Source organism: Carassius auratus, unplaced genomic scaffold (assembly GCF_003368295.1).
Source record: "Carassius auratus strain Wakin unplaced genomic scaffold, ASM336829v1 scaf_tig00018168, whole genome shotgun sequence".
Taxonomy (NCBI): domain Eukaryota; kingdom Metazoa; phylum Chordata; class Actinopteri; order Cypriniformes; family Cyprinidae; genus Carassius; species Carassius auratus.
Window position 1 is genome coordinate 14,989 of NW_020524856.1, and position 25,559 is coordinate 40,547.

Sequence of the window (25,559 nt, forward strand, 5' to 3'; positions counted from 1 at the left end):
TCCCTTGACAATAATACATCTTAATCAGGGCACACAGTGCTGCTCTTTGCCCCTTACCTTCTGGCTGATATACTTCCCTACTTACCAAAGCAGAGTAGGGCACACATATTTCATTTTATAGTATTTCCTGTACTTAAACATGCACAGTGACACACAGTTTAAGACAAATGATAAGCAAAATTGATCATAGATTTGAATGCTTATTAGCAAACATCCAGTATTTTCTTATAAAATAAAAATACATTTATCAGACATTACCTGGTTCATGATGTTTAATGAACCATTCACAGAAATGAAGATTCTGTCATCATTTACAGAAGATATTATTTTCAGAAGATATTCTGAAAAATAGCTGGTTTTTGAGGACAAATGGGGTTAGCTTTAAGAAGAAATTAATACTTTTATACACTCACCTAAAGGATTATTAGGAACACTTATTCAATTTCTCATTAATGCAACTATCTAATCAACCAATCACATGACAGTTGCTTCAATGCATTTAGGAGCGTGGTCCTGGTCAAGACAATCTCCTGAACTCCAAACTGAATGTCAGAATGGGAAAGAAAGGTGATTTAAGCAATTTTGAGCGTGGCATGGTTGTTGGTGCCAGACGGGCTGGTCTGAGTATTTCACAATCTGCTCAGTTACTGGGATTTTCACGCACAACCATTTCTAGGGTTTACAAAGAATGGTGTGAAAAGGGAAAAACAACCAGTATGTGGCAGTCCTGTGGGTGAAAATGCCTTGTTGATGCTAGAGGTCAGAGGAGAATGGGCCGACTGATTCAAGCTGATAGAAGAGCAACTTTGACTGAAATAACTACTCGTTACAACCGAGGTATGCAGCAAAGCATTTGTGAAGCTAAAACACGCACAACCTTGAGGCGGATGGGTTACAACAGCAGAAGCCCCCACCAAGTACCACTCATCTCCACTACAAACAGGAAAAAGAGGCTACAATTTGCACAAGCTCACCCAAATTGGACAGTTGAAGACTGGAAAAATGTTGCCTGGTCTGATGAGTCTTGATTTCTGTTGAGACATTCAGATGGTAGAGACAGAATTTACAGGAACATCATGTCCTGGATGTGCATCCCACAAATCTCCATCAACTGCAAGATGCTATCCTATCAATATGGGCCAACATTTCTAAAGAATGCTTTCAGCATGTTGAATCAATGCCACAAAGAATTAAAGTAGTTCTGAAGGTGAAAGGGGGTCAAACACAGTATTAGTAAGGTGTTTCTATTAATCTTTTAGGTGAGTGTATTTTTAATAATGCATGAAAATAATTAGGATTTCCACAAAAATAACTGTTTCCAATATTGGTAATAATGAAGAGCAACAAATCTGCATAGTAGAATGATTTCTGAAGGATCAAGTGACTGAAAACTGAAGAACAGTCATACAGATTTATAAAGACATGAGGGTTAGACAATCATTTTCATTGTGAACTACGTTACATTTAAACATTAATGTCAAGAATTTGATTTCTGGTTTCCTGATATGGGGTACTTCATGTTAATACAACAGTCAAAATAAGAAACCACTTAAACGTGTTTTACATAAAGAAGACTTTATTGTTTTCACATACATCTCTTAGTATAATATTTATAGATTCAATAATGCCAGTACATCAAAAATAATGATTATAGTTATTATATATATAAAAAACTAAGCCTTAAACTACTCTTTACTTTTTAAAAACATAAAGGTTTTATATATTAATATTTGTTCTGTTTCATAATCTGTCAGCAAAAATAAAATGAATCACAGGTAAATGAGCTTATCAAGTAACTTCTGCTGTTTTTAATACTGACAGAATGCAGAAGGATTGTTGGTTTGCGAGATGTGTTATGTTCAGTGATGGAACAAATATAAGCTATGAAGTCCTCTCAAATGAAACGCAACAGTACCCGCAACAAATGACTGTGTGGATTGTACTGTCAGCCAGAAGATGTTCAGTAAAATACCTGGTAAGAAGAGAGGCATGATGGTCTATGTAGTCCAGTGGGATGACAAGTCTAAGAGTTTTACCTTTACCTTAGTTATGGTCCAATAACCGAGAATATGAGGGCAAGCAGGTCCGTGCTCTAAAAGAGACACAGGGCTGAATATATATATATTTAACTTTTTCCTTTTTTTTTTTTTTTTTTTTGGTGAACCATAAAATGAGTTTGGCAATTTCACAAAGCATTGAAGTGTTCAAGATATGAGCTTTGCGAATGGGCTACTTGATTTCAGCAGCAATGAGGGCAGAAATACCAGACGCGAGAGGACTCAACACAATGGAAGCCTAAAACGTCTGGCTACACAAGTCTTAGGTGGAACAGCAGTAGCTTTCGATGTGCTTTTTTTACATCATACAACACTGCATCTACGAGATGTTGAGAGACGAGGGGTGTTTTAGGACACCTCCCACTTTAACTTTTGACTTCAGCGACTATAGATAGTTAAGTGTTTAACTACCGTACTTTACACATGGCCACAGTCAATGTAGTAAATCAAATGTTTTCACACAGGTCCTAATGAAAGCCAGGCAGTGATTGAGACATGATGTCATTATCTTTAAGATGTTGAGCTAAAAATTGAAAACTTGTGAGCTACTGACATTCAGTTTTGCTCTTTACCTTCAAACAGCTTAAGAAATGCCCTTGTTCTTAGAGACAAAAGAACAGATTGGTAATAGGTATCCGCCTGTTTGTGCAAAATATTGGCACACTCCAAAAAAAAAAAAAAAATTGTACAAATTTTCTAATTGTTTTTAGTAAAAATATCTAGACATTCTTAAATATAAGAATTAAATAAATCTTAAATAAGCAAAACTGCATAAGAGATATTATAAGAGATTATATACAGAATTTCCACCCTATAATCTCCTATATGATCTATTAAAGCAAGTTTTATATTTCATGCTATTTTGCATATTTTTATGTATAATTTTATATATAATGTATATTAATATTTCATGTTAGCATTGTATATTTTGTTGTTTTAAGCATTAATCTGACAACATTTAGTGAGGTTTATGCTTAAAACAAAACAAAAAAAAATACAAATTGAGTGTGAAAAATAAAAGAAGTATGTTTTAGTATGCATATTCTCAGAAAACCAGCTTAACTCTCATCCTTAATGTCTTATGCAGTTTTGCTTTGTGAATAAATGCATCTTGTTTCTAGAATGTTTAGATCGTTTTTAACTGTAAAACAGTACAAAAGAATCATTAATAAAATGATTTTTTTATAGTGTGGATTGATTGTGTGTTTTGTGATCACTGTAAACAAAATGGATAAAAAACCTTTCATTCCCAATTTCAAACTTTTTTTTGTTTTGTTATGTCTGCTTCCGTTCAAAGGAGGTAGGTCTATTTTGTGTTGGCAAAAACAGATGAATAAATCTCCCATTTGGGAAATCCTTTTGGCAAATGTGTCATGTCCAGCTGTTTGAATCCTAAGGAATCCTTCCTCCAGGCCTCGGTTTTGCAGGGATGTGAGTTGTATTGGGAGACCAGCAGGAACCAGTGTGGAGAGGGACGGGGACAAGAGACACTTACTGCTGCTAAAACATCCTTGTCTTCCATTTCTGTCAGTGCAAATTAAATGAAACCAACAGGGATCCTCTTTCATAGCCAGGGTTCCACCACTGGATCTGGTCAAGGCAATGGTCAAGAGGCATCAAAACTGTGGAGAGAAATAAACATTTGATTAGGACAGAATATTGAAACTTTTTAATGTAAATATTTGTACGGAATGTATAGATTTCAGTCTTCAGAAACGGGTATCATGTAGTGTTTTAGTATGTATGCATGTGTATGTGTGTGTGTGCGTGTGTGTGTGTGTAAGAGAGAGAGAGAGAGAGAGAAAACTGATTTGTGCTCAGCAAAATGTAAAGGCCAATCATTCTAATACTATCCTGTAGGTTCAAATATTCTGAAATAAATCTGTTGCATCATTAAATAGTTACTTCTCTGCTAGTAACTGTTACATATTTTCTTTTAAAAAATTTAATTCATTGTTGATTATTTTTTTATTTTGTTTTTAATTTGTCAAAAAAAAAAAAAAAAATACTCGCCCCAAACCTTTGAATGTTAGTGTACTACACTCACCTTACAAACTGAAGAAATATTGGCATACTAATCCTCCTTTGAGCTGTTGTATGCATAAATAACATGCATATTGTACAGATATGCACCGATGTGTACAGATGTGAGTCTTACCTGTCCCAAAGCTTGACACTTCTACAGGAGTTGGTGCAACAGCCAGCCGATATCAGAGCTGCAAAGGAAAAGAATATATCGAGCACACATTTTAGATGGTTAATTTAATATTCATGATACTACTGGCAAAATAATAGCTCTTCTAATAACATTATACTAATTATACTAATAAAAAGCTTTCCAAAACACACTGAGTTCCTCAGAAAAAGAGTGGGCTGACTTACTGAAAATGGTAAGTATTCACGTGCTTATAGAGCAGCTAATTAACCCACTGCTGCTAATTAACTGTTTTATACAGCCTTTTTATGTAAAAGGCCCAAGGCAACCTATAATTTATAGTTATATCTTGTCTTTGCATTTGTTCTGTTTGGCAAAATGGCAGCAGCAGGACTTTTATTGTAAAATGGATAATACAATTATTCAATGTGGCAAATGAGGTTAGCAGCACTGTCACAGTTCTGCACTATAAATCTGGCTGAGTAATAAAGATCATTCTTTTGAATCAGATCTTTTCGATGAATTGTTTGAACCAGTTCACAAAAACTGTTCTTCACAATTCATCAATGAATCAGACTGAAACTGTATCAAACTTAAATTTGTATTTAAAGCATTTTTTAGAAATAAAATGTTAGTAAACTAATAAGTAAGCTTATTTTTCCAAATTTACATCAAGCTAGGTTTTTGTATTTGTGTTTTGATACATTTCGACAAATAAAGTGTGAGCACTGTTGTAGAAATATTTAGTATTTATTAATATTTTGAATCAGATTGTTTCATTTTCATTTGAAAGTTTTAGTAATTTTGGTATGTGCTTTAGTCATTTCTATTCTTTTTTAATGTTTTTAGCTTGACTTTTATTTCAGCTTTTCATATAATATTTGTATTTTATTTTATTTCAGCTTTATTTCAATTAAAGAAAACCATTTTAAATATATAGGTTTAGTTAACAATAACAAAACTGGTTAGGTGTCAAATAAATGAACACTTTATTTTGTTTCTCTTCCTTAAAAAGGAAGTGAATGAGCTAAAACAATGAGATTAATACTGACATTTAATTATTGAATGCTTTGACAGCCCTAGTTTCCACTGATCAGTTATTTTGATAAACAGCCTTCTGATAAACAAGACATTGATTTAGTTTATTGATGCTAAAACTTCAAATGCTGGTGTATTACCAAAGCCAAAGTTTGAAATCGATCCACTCCTAGCTTTAAATCACTTTGAATTAAAGCATTAGCTGGATGCATAAATGTATACATACAGTATAGACACATTAATTGTGGATGTGTTTGAAGAATAAATGAGAAGGTCAAATTATAAAAAAAACAGCCTGCATGTTTTTGTCTTGTTAACACTGCTGTTTACAAGTGCACATGCCAAAAAAGAGAAAAGCCTGCTCTATCCCGTGTTACATACAGTGTGATTGCACCAGCAGGAGGTGTGACCCTGAATGTCTGCTGATGAAGAGTACCTTCTGTCTAAGTCAAGTGTCACTTCTGCAGCCACTCTGAAGTGGAAGGACTCTCTCTGCCCCTCATGTGCTCTCTCTCTCACACACACACACACACATATACACACAAAGCTTTAAAGGGATAGTCCCACTTATGTTGTTGCATACCAGTATAAATGTATTTCTTCTGCTGATCGCACAAGAAGATATGTTGAAGAATGTGGGTAACAACGGTTTCTGGTCCCAGTGGACTTCCCAATGGCTACCAGCAACTGTTTGGTTATCCACATTCTTCAAAATGTCTTCCTTTGTGATCAACAAAGGAAATAAATTCAAACAGGCTTGGAACAACTTAAGGGTTGAGTAAATGATGACCAAATAAAACATTTTTGGTTAAGCTAGTATTCCTTAAAGCACCCTTGTGAACTCTGTATTCACATACACTTTACACACATAGAAACAGGTTAAGAGCTTTGTCAAGAGTCGAGCAAAAAGCAATTTGTTTCTCTATTGATTTACTTGGCTTAAAGCTTATTACAGTAATACTTCACTTAAGCCCAGGAGACATAAGTCTAAGGGTGACACAGCCCACACTTCAATCTCATCTATCCTTCCATTGTTCTATCTAGCATTCTGTCATTCTGTTATTCATTAGTTTGAATTGCGAGTATTCTTTGATATAAAGTGGTTTAATATAATATTTTTAAGTGTCACATTTGGCTTGTAGTTCTCATTGTTCTAATGTTTCTACACAAGGACTGCAGTTTGATTTGTAGTAATCTGAGAATTATGATGGAAAATAATAAAGTAAACAATAATACTGGTCTTCGCTGTTGAATATTTAAATTTTAAGCAGAGCATTGTTTTTGTGTTAATATTTATTTAAAGAAGAAAAGGAATTTTCTTGTTTTGTAATGTATATTTATTTTACAGTATATTGCTGTGCTGGGTAGCCATAATCATAAACATTACATCTTTTTCAAGCCTGTAGTGAGAATCAGTAAGCATAATCAAACCAATGAGCTACCATTGCCTCAACTTTCAGTTCAATAAAAAATTACAGACATTTTATTTAAAAATACTGAAATGGCATTTATACCGAATTATTCTCAACTAGAACATTGAGAACTTCAATTGACTAAAATAAGTATGTATTTGGGTACAAACTTAGAAAGTGAATTATTTTACTGCAGAAAGATGCTGTTATGTGTCCAAATTTTGCCTAGACTGAGTACTCCTAGTCAAAAACTCTCATTTGATGAAAATTTCTGATCTATTTAAAGCCTAACAGTTGGCAGAGGTCCATCAGTGGAAAGTAATAACATTGTAATGGTGCGGAAGGGAGCAGAACAGCAGTAGAGGTGATGAATGAAGGTGCTTAAACCTCTGACCCGCTTCTGTATGTTACATTTGTCAATATCTTTATTAAACACCCCTGAGTTCAAACTTTCTCTGCCCTCAGCTTCAAATGACTGCAATAAATTGTACACTCACAAACACATAAACGTACCGTGCCGTGAAAGAGAGAGAGACACAAATACTGGTAGTTAGTAGAGATGTTTTATGGTGCAAACGTTATTTCTAAATGTTAAACATCATGTATACAATAAGTGCAGTGGCTTGAAGCAGTTAAGGGCATCAAGAAAGAAAAAAGTCTATAAAACGTACACACATACTTCCGTTCAATGTGTTTGGAGTACAAAATAGGCAACAATAAGTTCCTTTTTATTGAAAGAACTGTCTTTCTTTAGCTTGTGACCCTGTTCTTCAATTAAGGCAGTAACATGCAAACATAAACTAAAATGTGTTCTCAGGGATGCTGCTTGCATATAAAATATATTTGCATTAATGAAGGAAATACCAGTGCTTTCAAAACCATCAAAACATTTAATTATTGATTTATTTATGCTTAAGTTTAGGGCTTTGATTCTGCATAAATTAAAAGCCACATCAGAGCAGCTTAAATTTCAGCCGTCGTCTTGAGCTCCATGAGAATCAAAACGTCCGTGACACAAACCAAAATCAGGTTGTGTCTGAATTCAGTAAACAAATATATCATCCAAGATGAGTTATTTTGGATGATATCCATATTGTGGCCAGAAGCTACGGTTTAACTTTTAAATGCCTAATGATGGATGTGTTTCTTACAGATATGCAGCTTTTAGCTTCACGTGATTTAACTGATGGACTGGAGTTGTGAGGATTATGTGTGGATTAATCTGAAGATTTTTATCAGTTGTTTTATCACCCATTCACCCACTGTTTGATTTGTTGGACCCCTCTGAGTACTACTGTGCAAAACACCTATTATCTACAAAACTAAGTTTGAATACACTTAAGTGGTCTGTGCTGAATTAGTTGCAGAAAATAATAGAGGAGATAACGGAGAATACACAGGAACAAGGCATTTCAATACAATGGCTCTTCGTAGGCGCAGTAATCAGCAGTGCATTGTTGTTCTGGGAATGTATTGGAAGTGTCTGAGCAGCACTGCGGTAGAGTCTTCATTAATATGGGAGGAGCAGGTGTGCTCCAGCAGGAGATGCAGACAGGACACTGATACTCACTTTCAGACTCCGTGTGCCTGTTTGCACTTGTGTGCATGTGCTGTATGTACATGTATATTAAAGTGATGAAGAGACAAGAGGCTGATTCGGTGATGTACTGTATGTTATCAAGTTGTATAACCAACCCACTTCTCTGACTCTGCTTCTTTCTCTTTCTTCCTCTTTTGTTTTTCCCTTCCTCTCAGCTGTAATCAGTCAGCATAGGGCTTCTCTACAGTCCATCACAAGGTCATCTGGGCCTCTCATTAAACAGTCCCATCAGCCATCTCTCTAACGCTCTCATCATCTGTGCTAGTTCACACTGATGTCTGGTTAGAATGAGAACAGAATGAATATTCCTGTGAGAAGCAATCTAGTAAACACACATCAATACCTCTCTGTCTCTTAGAAAGAAGCATGGGACATGCTTGCTCCAATTCCAGGCTGACATGTATATATTTCTTACATTGACAGTGTAAGATGTGATAAGTGAAAGTGAAAGTGAAAGTGAAGTGACATTCAGCCAAGTATGGTGACCCATACTCAGAATTTGTGCTCTGCATTTAACCCATCCGATAGTCTAGTGGTATAGTTTTTGTTCAGCATGGTTCAAATCCAGACATTTTTAAACATGAACACTAGTGACCACCATGTATTTGAAATGTATGAAAATTAACATCAGACAGTTGAATTTTATTACCCAATATAGATTTATCATTTACTCAAGGTCATACTGGCTGGAGTCAAGGCTTATGCTCTCTGCTGCCATAGAAAAGCCTAAACCTTTCATATCAGTGAATGGAAGCAGAGCGGAGAGTGTCAGAAAGGATAAACTAGCCTTGTGAGTCAATAAGCATGCAGGAACAATATGTTTCGCATCAGTCCACTGGACCTTTGGCCTGTTTGTTACCGGTTGAATGGAGAGATGATAAAACGGAAGCGAAAAGAGAAGTGACTGTCTTTGATGTCCTCTGAGCAGGCATGCTATTCTGTTGTTCAAAGAACTCTCTCTATCTCTCTCTTTCATACACACATACACACACAGCCACTATTGTAGACACTATTCAGCAATTACAAGGAGACAGCTCAGACAATATGACTACATCTAAATTTATCAACACACACACTCAGTTCTCTGCATATTATGTGCAGTATCGTTACTGAGCAGAGAAACTGGAATCCAAAAAATAATCCAAGGTGACATTCAGGATACATTTATCAATATATTAAGGGCCATTACTTCATTATATTCAAGGGCCCCATGGGACAAATTTCATGGATGAAGTGCAACAAAACTGATTCAGTTATTCATAGTATTTTTACTTGTTTGAAGTGCACATTCATATTATTGTGCATCTCACAAAGCTCTAGCTATATCGGTGTGTATTAAACTCCAGCAGTGTTGAAAGAACTGAAATCTGCATTTTAGTGATCCGAATTTTCCAGATTAGAAATTGTATATGCTAATAATTACAGTTTAATGTGAATCTTTGCAGAGAATATTATTCCTTTTTATGGCTGCCAGTTAACAGATTTAAGTGTTACAATATTTCACATTTATTTATAGTGTATTCTCATTTTTATTTATATTTCTTTTCTGTAGACCATTTTCTAACATTTTGAGCCTATAAAAGAGGTCCTTAGTTTAAAAACACAAATCACAGACTACACTGTAGGTAATACTTATGTCAGCTGCAATGGAAACAGTCAGGAGTTCAGAATCAGGTTTGTGGAGCGCATAAATATTAATGCTTTAAATGTTTTAAAACAAAACATAATGGCAGGGATTTATCTCAAAGTGAAAAGATAATGAGACGAGGAAGAATAACTGTTGGCCTACTTTACAAGATGTTTTGGGAGTAAACCTGACCACTATCTTAAACGCACAATGCTCCCTGCTATCCTTTCGAGGAATGAAAGACAATGAGCCATAACTTCCCACCTCTCCCGGGATCCTCGTCTCATACTATATTCCTCACTGGACAAGGTCAACTCTTAATGAGCTTCTTTGCAAATAAATCTGAAACCCGGACCCCGCTGACCTCAAAAATTTCCTAAAGGCAAAAGAGGACTATTTTTATAAGTGCATCTGCGTGAATGTTTTTTAATATCGTGGTTGCACTTTATTTTACAGTACGTGTACTAATATGTACTTATAGTGTACTTACAGTGTATTTATCTAAGAAAGTTCTGGTAATATAAGGTAACTACATGGGGTAGGGTTAGGTTTAGGGGTAGGTTCAGGGTTAGTACCTAGTTATTACATAGTTATTGTTATTACTATAATAAGTACATAGTATGTACATGAGGAACAGGACTGTAAAATAAAGTGCTACCAATATCATGATGCCTTTCGTACAGTGTTTGTACCATCGTGGAGTATGAAACAATGGGAAGACATCAAGGAAATCAGGTCAGTTAAGAGATTAAATCACAATTTAGGGGAAAAAAAATGGGGATCTCAAATAGTTTACGCAATGTACTTTCCCTCAGGAAATTATACAATGATCACTATTCAGAGTGAAGACAGTCTGTCTCTGCAGCACACAGGAACACACTCTCCTAACAAGCACTGTAGAGAGTCTTCCCTGAGGACAGCCTTTTTTCATAGGTGTACAAAACCCTTATTACAAAGGAGATAAGGCATAGAATTCCTTGGCAAACAGTTTAAAACTGCAGTTTGGTGAAATGCACGTCATAATATGAGAATGAACATATATTGTGGCATATACATGCTCACACACTGGAGGGTGGGCTGCCCTATACTGACCCAGCTTCTAGAAGCAATTTCCCTGAAGCACCAGTGTTCATCCTAAAACACAGCAGTGCTTCCGATTTTCCATAAGTGCTTTGTGTGTCCCCAACAGATCTTAAGCACATGCTGTACTTAAAAGAAAAGAAACACCTCAGATAAGTGTATCTTCATCAATCGAAACCATGTGCACACACTGAAAACACACAAGAGGGCATCTTTCTCCATACATATTCAAGTGCCACATTTTCACAATGGCTTTTATGATTATTTTTAAATCAAGTGGAACCCATTTTAAAAGAGCATCTCAGGGCTTCCGTGTGGAGAATTTTGAAAGTGAATTGAAATTTTGAAACTGAAGTGCTAATCTTATCTGTTCAGCAAAGATGGATAAAAATTATATTATATGGATTGTTCACTAATTTACACATCAGTCAAAAAATATTCTGAAGATAGTAGTACACAACAAGTGATTGATTTGGAAAGTACAAGTAACATAACAGAACACTCAAAAATGCATAATAATTCATAGCAAAATAGTGTAAAATAAACTATTCTTCATTACACTAAACAATTTTTCACAATTTTGTTTTTAGAATTGAATTGAATGGACACCTGGAGCAGAAAGTTGGGGGTTTGAGTCCTGTGTCATGACATAATTTGTCGGTGCTGATGGCCCTGTTGTTAGTGTGCCCACATGTACAGTAGTGCAACTGTGCTTCCAGTGACCCAAGTTTGATTACCGACTCAAGGTTCTTTGCCAATGGAGGCAGTTGTGACTTAAAGTTAGAGTCAGACTTCTGTGGGTTTGAATACCAGCACCTTATTATGTAGCTTCACTACGTTTTGAAGTTGAGTCTAAATTACCTTTCAATACTTCTCACAGACTTCTCACACAGCATTGTTTTGTATGTATATCTCCATCCATCCATTTTTTCCTCTGGTTTTGAAGATTGTAATTCCCTAATATGATAAAATATTTATGAGCATGAATTGAAAAAGAGGTAATATAGTGTCATTTAGTCCAAACTCCATCAGCACATTATGAATTTTAAAATGCATGTCAGGCCATGCATTCAGATGATGTATAAAGAGAGCAGTAGCTCTGTTTATGCTGAAGGGAGTCCATAAATACCCACAGTTAGCTGCGTGCACACTGCCCTCCTCCCACAGAGAGCACTGCATGGTTTGAGGTACCTCCCTGAGTATTACCTCTCTTATCTGCATAACAATTTCATTAATTTTAATGGCCTTACCAATTACCTGGCTCTAATGCCCAATTTCATTTTGTCTAAAGGTTTTTATATTGTCTGTGTGTGGATGGGGAGATGGGAAGCAAGGGTCTGCCTCTGAGCTGTGTGTTTCTGTCAGTCTCTTCCAGCTTCTATTGCTTCTATTACTGTTAACTGCATGTGTGTGCACTTGTGTAAATTGCAGTCCACTCGAAAAAGTAGTTGAATCACAGTGATTGATTTCATCTGAGTGGGTTTTCTAAAGATTGGAAATAAAGTGTAGCCTTGCCACACTGCAGTGTGCCAGGAGGAGAAGCAAAAAAGAATGTACAGTATACTTATATTGCACACATAATGCAGGATGGTTGTGTAATATGACTCACAGGCTGAGGTAAGTCTGCTGTTTGTGCGTCATGGTGAGCACAGAGACCTTAAATAAGATGGAAAGACTTTAGGTTCAGTATTTTATTACACTAAAACCACACACTGGCGTCATTGCTGTGAAATATTATTTTCTGACTTTCATTGTACGTTTCATTGTATTAAGACATTTGTTTTTAAATATCTTCTAATTGTGTTCCACAGAAGACAGTCATACAGATTTGAAACAACTGTCATAGCCTATCACTTTGCCTAACCTTGTTTGTCAAGATTGTGTGTCATTTTGTTGATTTAATCTGTGGTTCCGTTGTTTATTGTTAAGTTGTATACAGTATGTCCTCTGTCAACTCAGTCAACTCGAAGGAAGAAAGGTTAAGTATAAGAGCTTCAGAAGATTAAAGAAGAAGTACTAAAGTTGGTCTTATTTCACCATAGAAAGTGTACACAGCATGCTTCTTTCTGAAGCTGATACATGAGTGTCTTACAGTCTTTTTCTGCCTATGCCTAGAAATGTGACCTGGCTGTAAAAGCCAAAAGCAAAAGTGCAGTGCTTTCACCATGAAAAAGAGTTTCACCTCACTCCCTGTCCCGCTGTCTTTGTTTCTCTCTCAGTCCATCTCTCACTTTTCACTTGTATAGCACAGCAGTCTATTCCTGCCCATATCACAATACACAAACCCTTCAGTCAGCGATAAACATAAACATTCATACTAAAACACAATAGATCACTGTGATAAAGTCCATATATTTTCTTGAACTGAGAGCGGCTAACTTCTTAAAAATAACAGTGTGCAGCGTTTCTATAAAAATAAGCATTTCAAGGTTTAACTAACAAACCTAGCTGCTACAAATGCTAGTGTTAGCATGTCTGCTAAAAAATATTATTACTCCAGGATGGTTTATGCTGGTTAGTTTGGTGCTGACCAGCTTAAACTGGTTGGCCAATGTAACCTTCACGTTTTTAATATACTGCAAATGTTAAATGTTACTTTTTTTTTTTTTTTTTTTTTTTTTTTTTTTTTAGGACTTGCATTTTGCTCTGTCTGCTGTCTTTTAAATAACAGCTCTGGATGGTCACTAGCAGAGCTGCATCAATGGCAACTCTTACTGTGGCTTAAGCCCAGATCCCAAAGGCCCAGTGCTGCTGGAGATATATATGAGATATTAAAATTTATCACCAAAATTTACAATGTGTTGCTGTGCTTTCACTGTTATCGTTTAGCTTTGAGTGTATGGCTGTGTGAAGGTGGTGATTTGTGAAGTTGGGCACTGAATGCTCTTTCCTGACTGCACTATTCACCCCTCCTGACCATTAGTGTGAAGAGAGAGCTGCCGACACAGTGACACAGCCAGATACAATGAATGAGATTTAATTAGAGTAGAGTGGAACATAGCAAATATACAGCTACACACACAGTGAATATTCAGCATTTATCTGATCATTCCTTGTCTTGGACTTAAAGAAGTCATGCAAACACTGAAAACTGAAAAGGTTCTATCCATGAGCAGGTCATCGTATATAATACATCTGTGTGTTGACAGCAGTTAGTCTTTCCAGCTTGCTAATACCTTCCTACAAATGTTTATTTTAAATCTCCTGGCCTCATCGACCTCTCTCTCTCTCTCTCTCTCTCTATATATATATATATATATGTGTGTGTGTGTGTGTGTGTGTGTGTATATAGCAAAAGCATTGTAATGGGTTCAGTTCTCAAAGAATGCATGGACTGAAAGAAAAATATGTATCCTACTGTTAAAAAGTTTGTGGTCAGTAAGATTTTTCTATTTTTTTGAATATTATGATTATATTATTATTTTTGAATATAATTATGCTCACTTTTATTCAATCAAAAATGCAGTAAAATAGCATTATTTTAAAATATTATAACTATCTAAAATAACACTTCTGAATTTAATATATTTTGGAATTTAATTTTAGCAGCTGAATTTGAACTGTTCATTTTTCAGTATCATGACTCCAGTCTTCAATGTCACATGATCCTTCAGAAATCATTCTAATATGCTGATTTGGTGCTCAAGAAACATATCTACACTTAATATTATTTAAAAGCTATCCCTTTCATTTTAAGAACTATCCCTTTAAAACTGAAATACCTACACTTGCACTGACCACATATGACGAAGGTCAAACACCAGCTATTAGTACAGGCTTATGCCACTAGCCAAGGTCAAAAGACTTTCATAAAAACATGAATGAACGGCTTCCCATTAACTGGACATTGAATTCTCCTAGAATACGATCTCCTCTCCAATGAAAGTAAACCTCTCAATGTCTGCATGTATTTTTCTTCTGCTTCTTTAGAACAGACACAATGTAAGGTTAAATGTGTCCCTTCAGGCTATGAGCCCTTGAAAGAGATCTGTAGATAACAGCTGTGGGTAACAGCTCTGCAGGGACCCTGACCACTGCAAGGCCTCGTGTTCCCTCTTTCTAAAGTAGCAATCAATGGTTTCTACCTTCTGCCTTGAGCCAGCAGTAAGATAAACAGGGGTTCTAGGTAGAGAGCAGACTGGCTGATGCCCTCTCAGCATGAATTCCTAATATCTTACATAATCCCTCCATGTTACCGGACAGCACAGAGGCTAGTATTGGTAGAGATGGCACAGGGTTTCAGGGTTTCAAACACAAGGCTTTTGTTGGCACACTTGAACATCTTCCAGGAACCGGGAGAGATCAAGGGCTAAATCTGAGATGCATTATTTTCACTGAGATTAATTAAACTGTTATTGTAAAATATGGGCTCCAGCAGCCAATAACTGAAGTTGACAAAACCTCCTAACAAAGAAACTGACTGTCTTATACAGTCTTTGTATGTTACAGAGGCCTCTGTTAGTATAACAGCAAAGCAGTACAATGTCATTATGAGAATGCAGCTTATTCTTCCTTTCAGATTTCAAGATTAATGCACAAGTTAGCTTATTCTTGGGGGAAATGAACAAAAAGAAAGTCTGAAGGACACTGTGGAAGTGAATAACACTACTGATAAAAAAAAAAATGATTCAACAGGCAGCTAATATTAAACTATTTGAAACCGTAAGTTATTTTAAACTGTAGGTCACAAACGCTGTATGTATTGCTCTGTAAATTGCAGTTTATGAAAAGGAGTTGTTCAATGCTCATTTTAGTTTCATTTATACATTTGCCAGACACCTTCATCCAAAGTGAACTACTTTGCACATTTTATCATCTTACATATTTCTTTGGAATTAAATGCATGACCTTAGCATTGTTAGCATCATGCTCTACTATTTGATTTTTATGTGTACATAGGGATATATACAGGGACAGTCCATGTCAGATCAGGCTGTTGCTAAGGCTGATTTAAAGAGGATAGAGTGTAATATTTTCATATTTAGAATTTAGAATTTTTTAACTCCCTTGAATTATTAATTATTTTTAGGTCAAGAGGTATGATTTCAGGGACAAAATTGTCGACTTGACATGGAAATATAGCTACTGTATATGTATCCTAATTTGACATGGACTGACCTATACTGTGATTGGTAATTACTGTACTGTATATCAAGATGATTTCTGTTCAGTGTTTGTTCAAATCTTGGTATAAATGCAGGCAATTCAGTGACTCAAGTATACTGATATGTGTGTACCCATTGGTAAGCAGTTATTGAAAGTTTAGCACCAATTCAACTTCTCAAATTAAATTCAACGTTTCTCTATGTTGCAGCAGCAGAAAGCCTGAATCAATTGCTCACTTGTGCGCTAATGAGAGATCAATAAACACTGTAACTCTCCACTTCTACGAGTGCGTTCACCTATTTACCCCAGAACCTGTCTCATCAGCTTAGTTTTCTACACCACACGCAGGACATGGGAATTACTGAATGCCGAAGTCAGCATGACAACGAATAGATTATGGAATTAGAAACCGCACATGGCGATCACAGGGAGACTAAATTGCTGTCTGTTTAGGACACAGCTTAGCAGGATTATAATTTTTCGTTAAACCATAAAACAAGCAGACAGTCATTAATTATGGCTGAGCATTCAAGATCCGTCATTGGCCATGTCACAAAGAGCTGAGTAGATTTAATTTAGTACCAGGCTTCTGAGAACTGTTACACAACCCCTGGCTCACCAGCAAGAGAGAAAAAAAAACAGCTGTCTGATGCCAGCCGCGATCGCCAGGGCCTTTATCTCTTGAGAAATGAAAGGATAAGAAATGTAATTCCACTTAAATGTCAAGGCAAGCAATTAGAAATGTATTCTGCAGATTGCAAATTAAATTACTGCAAAGGGCCAAAGCCTTGTGCCACCACATCAGCCTGGAACTACAACGAAAGCCCACAAAGCATGAAGCGTGAACAGCCAGCAGTGCTTGTTCTGTGTCACATTACCAATGCAAATGCAGATGAGCAACAGCCTTATTTATTATTTACACAATGCATTGACTGACGGTCTGATTGATGGATGGTATGATTTCTCAACATCAGGCCCATAGCAACACTTAGGTGGAGACCCATTTAAAGACCTATAGGCTGTAGAGCAGTATTTAGGGAGAGGTCGGTCAAGGTCAAATGCAAGGTCTTCTATGGGTCGGGTTGGGATGCTTTGGAATGAACTTCAGTGATCAGAAAACAAATGTAAAGGATTTTTTAACCAAAAACGAACATTCTGTAATCATTTATTCATGTAATTTTAAACCTGCATATATTATCTCTTCAATGGAAACCCCATTTTTTTCTCTACATTCAAGTCATAGAGGTTTGGAATGAGATAAGAGTGAGTAAATGATGACAGAACTTTTCATTTTTGGGTAAAGTAACCTTTAAACCTTGTTTGCAACTTACCCTGAAGTTAAAGTAACTTCTGTAAATCTGTTTTTTTTTAGTTTTTCTTTAAACTCTTTATCAGGCTGTTTGCAGCTGTTCTTTTATAAGTTTATTATGTCTAGTAATCAAAAACTAAAAATAATAATTAAAAAGTGACCCAAGGGAAATGACATTCCTTCATTTTTGCTTTTATCACAACTCTTGACAGAATGATAAAGCAAGTTTTGCATATAAAGAGTTTCCATTGTAAATCTGGGGCGGGGGGGGGGGGTTATTTATCTTAAAAATATGCTTTTTAGACATTCACACAAATAGCTATATAATTTTTTTATTATTTAATGCACTGAATATGAATCTGCCTACATCACAACCTTTCTGAACATATACTGTACTGATCAGAAGCTGATTTGCTCAAGGCCAAAAACATCAGAGTTACTGTGGACTACAGGTCACACCCCAGGAAGGGAGGAGAAAAAGAGAAATCTGACTGTCAAAACCTTCTTAAGTGATAATCCAGGCTGACTGGCCATAGCCAACAGGGATCAACTGTAATTCCATGCACAGGATGTGACCATGTGGTTCCACGAAGAGTGTTTTTTTTTTTATGTTATGTGCATTTATGACTAATTAGACACACTGGGGATTGTTAGTCTCTACTGAAATGCCAGTTTTAAGGGAGCTGGAGCATTAAACAGACTGAAAAGTGAGGAGATATGCACCAACCCAGAGCATCAGTGGAAAAATTTAATTGGATCTGCACTGTTTATTCTGAGGAAATAATGAAAGAACAAATGTGTATCTCAAGAAAAGTGAATGACTGAAAGAAGAGAAAGAGAAAGAATACAATAGCTTATTCTCTCTTTGTTAGCTTGTGGTGTCAAAAGGCATAAATTAGCAGCAGGATGGATCTAACTACACGCTGTCTTGTACCAAGCTTGCATACAAGGACTTTGTGCACTCAAACAAAAAATCAAACCACAGGACATAAGATAAAAGTAGCTTCTAAATCAACCATCCAACTGCCAGGAAGGATACTTCAATGACTCATCACCACGTTTTTGTACAATCTAAAAATCCTTCATCAGAATAGCAGAACTATTTCTGGTTTGAAATATTCCGAGCATCCAACAAGCATCCATTTAGGTCCCATTTAATTTTCCTATTAAATGCAGTGCAAGGTAAACAGCACACAGCTTCAGGAAGAATCCCAGAGCCTTGGCAAGCCACATAACTCCGCAATTTTCTCCTCCAAGAAATCATTTGCAGAATATAGTTGGAGAGAATGCTACACGTCAGGAGGCGAGTCTGATATTTTGTTCTGCACACATTCACGGGGTTTGTCCTCCAAAAATGTTAATTGCAGCTTTTTTGATATGTTAGAATCGGTTCACAAAGCTATTATCTATTCAAAGCAAATTCATTTACATTTATAGCTATAGAGGATTCACACCATTTTTTTTTCTTTCTCAGTAATCTAGCAAAGTTTAATTCTGACAGGATGCAATAACTTGTATAAGAATTAGGTAGCTCAAACAGTAAAGCATGAAGTTAGCAGCACCAAGGCCATCGGTTTGAACTCAGAAAAAATCCCACAGAAACCACCAGCAAGATCACCAAACTGAAGCTACAAAAATGAACAAGCATGACAAGACCCAGCTAAGATCAGTACCAGAACCTTGTGGGGGTGTGTGTGTGTGTATGTGTGTGCAAGAATGTTTTTTTTTTTTACCACTGCTGTTTATGGAGTTTATGAGCCTTACGCTGAGAGAATGTAGGTCAGTGATGCTTACTGTAACTATTCTGGGTGTGTGTGCATATGTAGAGTATACATCTATGTGTGTAATTCATGAGCATTTGTTGGCTGCAACATTCAGATTATGCACCATGGTGGGCCCCATTTACAACCGAATGGAGAATGACTTTAAAATTGCAATTCAAATCCTGATATTGAACTGAGACAGCAAACAGGATGCAGAATAGCAATTCGAATTTGAATTGCAAGTAGAATTAAAACTGAAATTCAAAGAATAATATAATTAATTGAAACAAAGCAATTTATTAAAAGAAAAGAAAAGAAAGGAAAAGAAAGTCTGACAAGCAAATACTTTGGAAGTTTAGACAGAGTGACTCATGGGAACATAAGAAAGGGGTGGTAGATAAACAGAAGTGATAGGCCTTCTCTCAACACTGCTCCTTCTCAAGTGCTGCTGACTCATACTTTGCCACGCCACTCACCTGCGTGCATATGGCAAATACAATGGTGTCCACTCCTGGTCCTCCTGGGTAGCACTGTCTTCTGGCTTTTGTTGGGCCTCTGAGCATTTTGGTCTTTCAATGATTGATTACAGTGTTCCCTCAGCTGGGTTCCGGAGCATAAAAAAATGGCTTCGGAGGCACAGGTACAGAGGCTGACTGATGGGAGGCAACAAAAGACTGCTAAAATCATGGCCCTACAGGACCAAGACTGGACACCACTGACCTTTACCAGAGATGGGATGTTGTGCTCAAGCCAAACACTAAAGCCCCTGCTCTATCTGGCCATTGCGTCTCCTGAACTGAGCAAAGAAAAACTAGACAAAATGCAGGTAATGGCTGGCTGAGTGGTATGGTTTAGTGGCTGGCTGGGAATTGGGGCTTTGCTGGCTCCAGGATGAAGGATGACCATCCCCTTTGCGTATGGTGTACTCAAATGGGACTCGGTATATCTCATTGTGGGTGCTACAGCAGGCTCCAGTCGGACCCACCATTCATACCGCTATAGATGCTCCGATGATGAGGGGACATCTCCTCTACACCCGGTCTCTTCTGTGCCACATCTCGGCCGGGGCTTCCAAACTTTCCATGCTGATGCCTCAACAACTCAGGGCTCCCAGATATGACACGGCCCTTCTGTAGGTGCTCCGGTGTCCCTGATAGAATCTGTTTGGGCTCTGGACTCCCACACACACTACCCATGCTACCCCTGTGCTTCTGGAAAAAGTCCGGGCTGCCAGGTGGCTGAGAGGACACCAGCAAGTGTTTCGAGAACTGTTCGGGGCTGCCTCTCTTGCCAAGTTTCTCTGGACTCAGACCCCGTAGGCCCTTATGATCCGGACTGGAGAAGGACCCACAGCGAGACCGGCACACTTGGGGGAAAGTATGCGCTGCGTACTCCTGGCTGGTGCTATGTCTGCGGCTTGCTTGCTCAGGACCCGTTGCCTCCCTCCCTGAGCCTGGCTTATGTAGGTGATCAGGACTGCCTCCAACTGGGCCACCCAACAGCTGCTGCTTATGTGTGAGATGGTCAGGGCTGTCAGTGCTGCCCGCGCTGGAGGTACTGCTCCCATCACCCACATCTCTTAGTAGGCCAGGCCCAGGACCGCTAGCGTGAGACAGGCTACTCTGGCTATCGATTGAATTCCTGCATCCAGCTGGTCCCCCGGTACCCACTGGCCCACAAGTACCTCCAGAGCCCTTCTCCTCATCCAGCATGAAGCACATCTCTCTCAGTTCAAGGTTCTCCCTCACCACTTCCTCCTGCCTCTGCTCCAGCTCTTTCAGCTTCTGCAGGTAAAGTGTCACCTCCTTACGCATGATTCCTGCACTGTAGCGGCCCAGGCGCTGCCACTCCCTCGAAACCTTTTTTCCTTTCTGCCGGTCGTCATCCAGAAAGCAGCAGAGGTCCCGCAGCTCCTGGTTGTCCTCTTGCAGCTTCTGATTCACCTCCTGGAACAATAAAATCTATGACTCAACACGGATGTCTAAGAAAAGCCAGTTTGACCAATGAAAGAAAAGTTAAATGCAGTAGTCTACTGTACTGTACTGTACTGTATGTACTGCACAATAGAGAAAGATAAAGTATGGAGAACATAGATTGTAGACACACTGATGCATTCTAGTAGAATATTCTACAGTTTTTCAATATTTGTAGGCAAAATGAAAAAAATAATATGTGTATTAAAACTAGTAATAATATTAGATAGATAGAAAGACTTGCCACTTTACACATCTGGCTACAACATTTTTTTTATTTTTTTATTTTTTATTTATTTATTTTTTATTTATTTTTATTTTTTGGATAAGACAAGTGCAAAATGACATTTTAGAGGCAACCCAGATGGACCTTTAGCACCATTATACCTCATCATGGAGAAATGTACTGTATGTGAGAGGACCTATGTATTAGAAAAATTAAGCTGCAAAACCACGCTTAAAAAAATATTAATTAAATAATTTTTAAAAAAGGTAATTTTTTACAGACATTTTAAAACCTATTTTATACTATAATTTAAAGTAACCTAAGTGAAGAAGGGTTAATGCAATCGCTATTCAATGTCACCTGAACACAGGCTCGTCTTACCTTCAAACCACGTATTTCGTTGAGGTGCTGCTGAAGCCTGCGGTTCACCTCTCGGATGAGATTGCTGTGGTCCACTATGACGCTCATCTTCTCAGTTTCAGCTCTGCGGAGCCGGCGTACCAGGTCCTCCTTGCTCCATTTCAGAAGCTCCTCGTCCGTAAGTTTGGAAAGATCCTCTGAGGGACCTTCTGCGTTCTTGGAAATGCTCGACTGGGTGGGCCTTTCCATTCTCCCGAGCAACTTGTCGAAGTGCTAGGCTATGAATCAAATCGCCCGCAAGGCCAGTAAAATCCTTTATTCGCGCTTTCACGCAAATTCCCTCTTGTTAGGTTCGAATTTTTGACACTACCATTCTAACGACAACTGTTCTGCCCATGCTGTCCCCTCTGAAGATAGGGATGCAGCCCTAGAGTACGGACTTATACTTCTCCTCCTTATGCACTTGCTGTATGGTTGGACCCTCTGTCTCTATGGCAGAGACCCTGTCTGTTTCCATCTGTCCGTCAGCATCCTGTCCAGTTCAGTGCGGTGCTGAACCTGTGGCCGCTGTCCGCGCGCATGAGGAAGGTGCACGGCTGGTCGCTTCTGTGCACAGGGTGACGTGACAGCCGCCTCTCAAATGGCCCCACTGGCTGAGTTGTGATTTCTCTCTCTCTCCGTCTCTCTTTATCTCTGTTCCGTCACACGCCCCCTTCTCTTGGAGACAGCTAACTTTTTGATTTTGGGCTCCACCTGGTGGTCATAAAACAAACCAACATCAATTTTAACCATTTACGCAATTGCCCATTTTGCATAATAATAATAATAATAATAATAATAATAATAATAATAATAATTATTATTATTATTATTATTATTATTATTATTATTATTATTATTATTATTATGGTGGTGTATTATGAAATCTGGTGTTATTGATGAATTTGTGCATTGTATTTGGTACTTGGATTCTGTTTATTGGTGGCCTTATTTAAAAAACCTAACTGTAGCAGGTGTGTTGAAGAGACATATCTATCAATCGACAGACAGACAGACAGACAGATAGCTAGATAGATAGCTAGATAGATAGATAGATAGATAGATAGATAGATAGATAGATAGATAGATAGATAGATAGATAGATAGATAGATAGATAGATAGATAGATAGATATGTATTTACTATAGGCAATCTTTAAAAATGTCTGGCTTTTAATATTGTTATGGATTAAAATAATATAACATATTCAGTTATTTTTAATGTAGTGCACACTGGCACCAGACTCATTGTTTTCATAAACAGTTTGGGATAAACTGTTTGGAATGACAATATGCATTTATGATGATCTGTGTAGGTGGGTCTGTAAAGCAAGCGTCACAACACAGAGGTCAGTTTACAGAACATAACACTGTTTTGGAATATGTGTTGTTAATTTGAACAGGTATTGTCTAAGAAGTGGGTCAGAGTACAGGTTGTCATCTCAAATTGTTCAGATTGCTTCTGGAAGCAGAGGCATCTTTATTAGGACAATATGTGTTACCTTATACCTCACTCAAACTTACCTGGTAATAAACTGCATTTGTGCACATTATGAATATCTATTTCTTGTTAAGCTTCTTCCCTCTAAAGTGAAAATGAAAGCAATTTAGACATCTCCCCAGAGCCAACATTTAAATATCATGAAAGTTTATGATTTATGAAGGGATATGTGGTGAGCGTGCTGAACTGCTTTCATTATGAAAATTATTTCATGATTAGGGCTGGAAGAACACTGCATGGATCACTTTCAAGGAAATTATTGGCTCATTCAGGTTGAGCTCCTCTTCAACCTACCAGTTTTATTTTGAATTAAAGATCCAAATTATTTATGAGGAAATATTCAGACATTAAGCAAGCCCTAACTTTACCTGTTTAGTCGGTTTAATAATAAGATTCAAACACACAAATGTAAGTCATCATTCTTTAAATGCTTTGTAATGCTTCCCTGGAGTTTATAGTATATAATTTTTTGTGCCTTATTAATTTTAATTGCATGGGAAAGGTCTACTCTTCTTTTACATTTTCCCTTTGTGTTTCACGGAAGAAAGAAAACCTGTACTCTACTGTAGCAGGTTAATTGATTTCCTAGTGTCATACTAGATGGTAGTTTAGTGGCGATGGGAGGGAGAGTTCCGTGAAGTGTAGAGGGGTGTGTCTATGATGAGGAAAACACCATACACAAACAGCCTGTGACAACATTTTTCATCTTGCAGTGCGATGGCGAGGACTGTACTTTCCATTCTGTGTCTCCTGGTTGGACTTGTATGTTTCCCAAGTACAGGATGTTGGGAAGCACCCTGGTTCTGTCATGGACGTGAGTGTCCCGTGTACACTGTGGTGCAACAGTATGAGGTAGGCAGACGATTTTTGTTTTGTCATTAGGGATATTTCATATTTGGTCTATTCTATGTTAAATATGTATATTATTGTGTTAATAATACATAAAGGGATTTGAGGAGCGCAATTATGAAGTGAGCCATTGGATTACCACTGATGTTGCGAGTTCCAGCAACAGTGATTTAAAAGATGGCTTTTGGAAATTGTATTATTTCAATCAAGGGCAAAACAGCGAGAGTAAGTATGCTACACTGGTAACACTTCACAATAAGGTCTCATTTGTTAACATTAGTTAATGCATTAGTTTACATAGAAGTAATACTGTACACTATTTAAGCATTTATTAACCTTTATAGTGTTTAGTTTATGACAGATTGGGCCACATGTTTGTTTCGATAATAGTTCACTAGTTGTTTTAGTCGATGTACAACAAATTAGACTTTACTCATATTTAAACATGCTATAAAAGTATTGTTTATTTTTAGTTCTTGTTTAACTAGTGTTACTGCTACACACAAACTCATGGTGCTGAATATTCACATTTGACGTTTTATAACATTCCAGACTGGTAATCATATTTTAACAATGTCATTTTTATAATTAAATTTACTTGTCAGAAAGGAGATTGCTATGACCAGGCCTGTGGTGGTCTCTGTGAAGGAAGCTGATTTTACGGGGGAGCGACAGGTGTCTATTTCCGTCTTTCAGTCTGACGCGGACATCCCTGAGCCTAACGATAATACCATCAGAAAAACAGTCATACCAGGCGGTACTGTCTACGTCAGGTTAGTTATTGTATAAAGGATGACAGTCAAAAACTGTTTGACTTTTTCTCATTTAATCATTCTCTCTTTGCTGGTCATTACAGGTCATTTAGTGGTGTGGCATCTGATGAAGACGCATTAGAGAATGTGCAGCAGCTTAGGGAGGACCTCAGGGCTGCAGGAAAGGTGTTTGTTGAAAACAGATATGATGCAGCTGGATATGATGCACCATGGGATTTGATCAACAGGCACAATGAAGTTTGGGTTCGTGCACCCTGAGGACTTGCAGATCTTGAAAGTTCTGTTCCTCATTCCTATGGTGTAGCCTCTTTTTACTTTCAAGTCCCAGTCAACTGAAGATTTCCTTGCATATCATATGTTAACATGGTGTTGCAATCTTAAACAATGTATTAATGTTTCGTTTGTGCAATAAAAGTGTTGAAGCACTTTGTAGTTCTTTGACAGATTATAAACTGGTTTTTAGGAATGTGACGTCTGTCATCTACATCTGTAGGTTAAGGTAGGTTTACACTGAAATTGCAGTTGAATTTTACTGCTTTGACAATAAAACTTTTGATCTCTTTATTCAAATTTTTTTTTTCTTTTTTATTATACAGTATATTGAATGTAAGCCATTCTATTTTTCAGTTTAAGACACTGTATCTAATTAATTCACCCACATTTATGGACTGAATAAATGATTGAAAACTGTG

The 25,559-nt window shown here is 37.3% G+C and overlaps 2 protein-coding genes across 4 annotated transcripts; one reads left to right on the top strand and one right to left on the bottom strand.

Annotated features, from left to right (window-relative positions):
* Positions 1–2,875: 2,875 nt before the first annotated feature.
* LOC113075973 (coiled-coil domain-containing protein 85A-like) lies at positions 2,876–22,315 on the bottom strand. 3 transcript variants are annotated; one of them, XM_026248617.1, is made up of 4 exons: positions 21,728–22,315; positions 20,142–21,093; positions 4,216–4,273; positions 2,876–3,679 (listed from the first exon to the last, which is right to left on the bottom strand). In XM_026248617.1, exons 1-4 carry the CDS (start codon positions 21,953–21,955, stop codon positions 3,664–3,666), a joined length of 1,254 nt encoding a protein of 417 aa, XP_026104402.1. In that variant the 5' UTR covers positions 21,956–22,315; the 3' UTR covers positions 2,876–3,663. The 3 variants fall into 3 exon arrangements, 2 of the variants coding, with proteins under 2 accessions (XP_026104402.1, XP_026104401.1); XM_026248616.1 differs by having other exon boundaries at positions 20,133–21,093; XR_003281078.1 differs by having other exon boundaries at positions 3,662–3,679; positions 19,624–21,093.
* Positions 22,316–23,945: 1,630 nt separating this feature from the next.
* LOC113075974 (heme-binding protein 2-like) lies at positions 23,946–25,303 on the top strand. The gene is made up of 4 exons (XM_026248618.1): positions 23,946–24,097; positions 24,193–24,327; positions 24,707–24,867; positions 24,951–25,303. Exons 1-4 carry the CDS (start codon positions 23,963–23,965, stop codon positions 25,123–25,125), a joined length of 606 nt encoding a protein of 201 aa, XP_026104403.1. The 5' UTR covers positions 23,946–23,962; the 3' UTR covers positions 25,126–25,303.
* The last annotated feature ends 256 nt before the right edge of the window (positions 25,304–25,559 follow it).

What these genes read in the sequence shown, in the direction of transcription:
- LOC113075973 (XM_026248616.1), bottom strand. Translation starts at nt 21,955, where the DNA reads ATGGAAAGGCCCACCCAGTCGAGCATTTCCAAGAACGCAGAAGGTCCC. An exon ending in ACGAAATACGTGGTTTGAAG is followed by an intron (nt 21,094 to 21,727) that starts GTAAGACGAGCC and finishes TTATTGTTCCAG; the next exon opens with GAGGTGAATCAGAAGCTGCA. An exon ending in CATCTATAGCGGTATGAATG is followed by an intron (nt 4,274 to 20,132) that starts GTGGGTCCGACT and finishes TTTCCTTTGCAG; the next exon opens with CTCTGATATCGGCTGGCTGT.
- LOC113075974 (XM_026248618.1), top strand. Translation starts at nt 23,963, where the DNA reads ATGGCGAGGACTGTACTTTCCATTCTGTGTCTCCTGGTTGGACTTGTA. An exon ending in CTGTGGTGCAACAGTATGAG is followed by an intron (nt 24,098 to 24,192) that starts GTAGGCAGACGA and finishes TAATACATAAAG; the next exon opens with GGATTTGAGGAGCGCAATTA. An exon ending in AAAACAGCGAGAGTAAGTAT is followed by an intron (nt 24,328 to 24,706) that starts GCTACACTGGTA and finishes GTCAGAAAGGAG; the next exon opens with ATTGCTATGACCAGGCCTGT.